The 4,499-nt window shown below is 36.0% G+C and overlaps 1 protein-coding gene across 1 annotated transcript in view; it reads left to right on the forward strand.

Annotated features, from left to right (window-relative positions):
* Window positions 1-4,499, forward strand: part of MBTPS2 (membrane-bound transcription factor peptidase, site 2) — a 76,480-nt gene that overhangs the window by 3,594 nt on the left and 68,387 nt on the right. Inside the window, exon 3 of the mRNA XM_012656313.1 lies at window positions 1,162-1,390. Coding sequence (XP_012511767.1) covers window positions 1,162-1,390 — 229 coding nt within the window. The remainder of the gene's footprint in view (window positions 1-1,161; window positions 1,391-4,499) is intronic.

The raw sequence follows: 4,499 nt of genomic DNA on the forward strand, positions 1-4,499 counted from the left end.
CCGTGAGTTTTAGAATGCATTATGAAAGACTTCAAACTAATAAAATATATATGTAGTACTGTGTATTGTTATAACAAAAAAACCAAAATCTTTCCGTCTCAAAAAAAAAAAAAAAAAAAAAAAAATCAAGGCCTTTATGTTGTTTTATGGTTAGGGGGGTTACAATGATCTCTGGAACACCCAGGATATACTGACAGGTTCTGTAGTTGAGAGAATGTGAGGGTAGTGGGTGGCATATTTTTTGTTAAAAAGTTTTAGCTCCAAACGGATTAGAGCTAAATATAAACAATCAAATCATCAAAGAGTTAGCAGAAAGTACAACAGCAAGTCAAAGCATATGAAATAGAAAGAAGGAAATAATAAAGATAAGAGCAGAAATCAGTGAAATGGAAAGTATACAGTAGAGCAAATCAGCAAAGCCAAAAGTTGGTTCTTTGAAAAGATTAATAAAATTGACAAACCCCTACCATGACTGATCAAGAAAAAAAGAAACACAAGTAACTAAAAATTAGAATTGAAAACTGGGCACTACTACAGATTCTATAGACACTAAAAAATAATAAGACTATTATGAACAATTCTATGCCTATAAATTTGACAATTTAGATGAAATGGACAAGTTCCTTGAAAAACACAACTTAATAAAAAGTTAGAAAATGTAACAGATTATTCCCAACTATAGAAGGGTAACTTCTAATTATTAAAACAGTGAAAGGAAGAAACTATCATTAAATTTTACCATGTTAATATTTAAGCTCATTTATCACAAAATAAAGTTCAGATGCAATGCAGACAATAGAATAGGTAGATGAAAAAAGATGGATGTCTATAATATCAAAAGAGCTTTCATAACTATATGAGAACAAGATCAAAACAATGCTATGTAGATGAGCAAGTACATGAGAGGAAAGAAACTTTTTTATTGAAAATAGTATTCAGCCTCTTTAATTATCAGAGAACGTAAAGTATTAGAACTGCTTAAAGAAACTGGTGCCCATGCTTCAGTCAAGTTATTTGAAGTTCAGGTAGGAAAAAGAGGCAGTTGAAATTTTTTAGCCATTATTTTGAAATAATGGCTATGAAATGTGGCTCATCAGTGAATTTGCTACTCTATGAATTGCAAGGAATTGTGCATTTATGTGATTTTTTTACTCTTGACAGGTTCAATTTTGGAATGGTGTTCGGTGTAATTGCCATGTTTAGCTCATTTTTTCTCCTTGGGAAAACGCTGATGCAGACTTTGGCACAAATGATGGCTGACTCCCCCTCTTCTTATTCTTCCTCCTCTTCTTCTTCTTCCTCCTCATCCTCTTCCTCTTCTTCCTCTTCTTCCTCCTCTTCCTCATCCTCCTCCTCCTCTCTTCACAATGAACAGGTGTTACAAGTTGTGGTAAGTAACTTTTTTTTGTTTTAAATAACTTTGTTGAAATAGAGATACAAGAAATTTCTTCTAGCTAGTATAACTCCTATCCATAATATAAATATGAAAATAAAAGTCACAATTTTTCAGATTACCTGTTTAAACAAAAACCATTAGTAAGAATACAGCAAAGAATTGTTGTGATATTTGGTAGTAGTTGTAGTAGTAGTAACAGAGAACAAATAGACCGCTATCAAGACTGTCAGTAATTACACAGATATTTGACTTCATTCATGTTATCTTCTTAAGTTGTTCAATAATTGTTACTTTCAAGGAATAAGCATGCTGATTTAAGTTCTCTATAGTGGATAAATTACATTTTAATCCTATGCAAAGTGTTCCCCTTTCCTCTTTTATGGCTTTCAAAGTCTAACCAATAATATCCTTTTAATTAATGATAAAAGGCCTTTCTGAATGGGCACTGTGATTTCTTAATGTGAAAAAGAATGTACTGACTTATACTCCTTTGACTATAAATTATTTATAATACTTCTCACTTTAAAGCACGTGTAGACCTATACCTTACTGTTTTACATCTCCAGAGTTCAGAAGGGGAGGCTCTATATTGGCTCACTTTTAGTTCACATTTTTATATTTATAGTCCCCATTTCCATGAGTCATGGATGTTATGTTTGTAGTCGTGTTTTTATTAATGGAATAGGCTGTTTAAGGATTAATAACATATTTTTTTTCTTCATCTCTTTGTGGACTCTACTAGGCTGCGTCACTGGGAAGATTTAGAAGTCTTTTGTAGAGAACGATAAAGTATCTCTCGTATGGTGATAGCTCTTTCTTAGAGGTTCAACGATTCACCAGATGAGGCTCATAAGAAATGACTTTATTTTTTCAGCAAACACTGAGTGCATCCTCCCTACTGGCCATGTGCTGGGTACTGTTTATATGGAGAACACAATCCAATCCTAGCACTCATGGAGCTTTTAGTCTAGAAGGAAAGCCACTATGATTGTTCTCCAGTTGGACACCATACAGGTGCTGTGGGAACAGAGAGAAGGAGCGCGAGATGTGCCTGGCACTAGGAAAAGAATAAAGGGAAAACATCCACAGAAAGATGAGGACAGTCCACATAGCCTGGGAAAGGAAGATGGAAATTGAGTATCCCAGTAATAGAGGGAAAATATGACATGGAAAGGCAGAGGGAATACTAGTAATAATAAAACCTAGTTAATATGCAGTGCTTCCTGTGTGAGGTTTTTTGTGCCTGTTTTATTTTATTCTTGCAACAATCCAGAGGTAAATATTAATGTTATCTCTAGTATTAGCGTTATCCCTGACTTACAGATGAGAAAATCAAGGCACAGAGACATTAAGTCACTTGATTGTGGTCACAGCTAATAACTAGTGGATCCATCATCACTGACCTTAGAACCTACACACATTATGCTCTACTCCTGTTAAGAAAGAGAAATACTTCTTCAAGGAACTATAAGTAATATTGACCTGTGTCTATGGGGTATATGGTGGAAGGACAGGTAGGAGTGGCAGTAAGAGAACAGGATAGTGCAGGAAATAAGATGGGAGATAGAGGTGGGGTCTAGGTTATGAAGGGCCATCCTAAGAGGTTTTGATTTTACCTGTAGATAACACTTCTGCACAAAATAGACCAAAGTTGGTGAGAAGGAAGATGTGGAGATCATTTAAGAGGAGTAATTCATGTTAGAAGTGATAAAGATCTAAACTAAATTAGTGGTAAGGAGAATGAAGGGGATGGATTCAAATGATCTTTTGGAATAGAGTTCTCAGACCTTGGTGACTAATTGTATGTAAGGCTGGAGGGAGAAGGAAGAGTTGAAGATGACTCTCAGGTTACACGATTGGTTATCATACACCAAGAAAGAGGATAGGAAAGAAAAAAGCCAGTTTGAAGGAAATGTGATCATTGACCTGTCTGCCTGCTAGAATTAGAATGGCAAAATGTTGTTTAGAGAAGAAATTATTTCTTCTCTTTGCTTCTCAGTTTATTCATAGTGCTCACAAAAATATTGACTCTATTAGGAGAGTCATGCTTTGGAACCATTAAGTCAGCTGCCCTCTGTAGTTCACCGTACATATTTATATATAAGATTAAGAATGTTATGTCTCCTGACTTTGATATGAGCTCTTGTAGCTTAAAGAACATACTTTCTGTTTACTCTATAATTCCCTACAGCCTTGTTCAGTATTAATGCCCCAAACCCTGGCACTCTTTGTTGTTGAAAGTATTCCGTATTAAGTATTCTGGTACATCTAATACCCTATATGATCATAGCAGAGACAGATGGGCAATCATGTACTGTTGCCAGCAAATAAGACCTACCATCTGTTGGCATAGTCACACACTCAAATTCTTACCTTATCTTATTTGTTATTACATCCAGAAAACAATAAAGAGAAGGAACAAATATCCTATTTTTTTTTTTATTTCAGCGTATTATGGGGGTACAGATGTTTAGGTTACGTATGTTGCCCTTCCCTCCCCCCACCAAGTCCAAGTTTCAAGTGTGTCCATCCCTCAGATGGTGCGCATTGCACTCTTTGTGTATGCATATACCCGTCCCCTTCTCCCCCCTCCCCTCTGCCTGACATCCAATAGACGTTATTCTTATATGTGCACTTATGTGTTGATCAGTTAATACCAATTTGATGGTGAGTGCATGTGGTGATTGTTTTCCATTCTTGGGATACTTCACTTAGTAGAATGCGTTCCAGCTCTATCCAGGAGTATACAAGAGGTGCTATGTCACCATTGTTTCTTAAAGCTGAATAGTACTCCATGGTATACATATACCACATTTTATTAATCCACTCACGTATTGATGGACACTTGGGTTGTTTCCACATCCTTGGAATTGTGAATTGTGCTGCTATAAACATTCGGGTGCAGGTGTCTTTTTTACAGAGTATCATTTGTTCTTTTGGGTAGATGACCAGTAATGGGATTGCTGGATCAAATGGTAGATCTGCTTGTATCTCTTTAAGGTATCTCCGCATTGCTCCCCACAGACGTTGCACTAGTTTGCAGTCCCACCAGCAGCGTATGAGTGTTCCTACCTCTCCACATCCACACCAACATTTATTGTTT

Source organism: Propithecus coquereli, unplaced genomic scaffold, assembly GCF_000956105.1.
Source record: "Propithecus coquereli isolate 6110/MARCELLA unplaced genomic scaffold, Pcoq_1.0 Scaffold50, whole genome shotgun sequence".
Taxonomy (NCBI): Eukaryota; Metazoa; Chordata; class Mammalia; order Primates; family Indriidae; genus Propithecus; species Propithecus coquereli.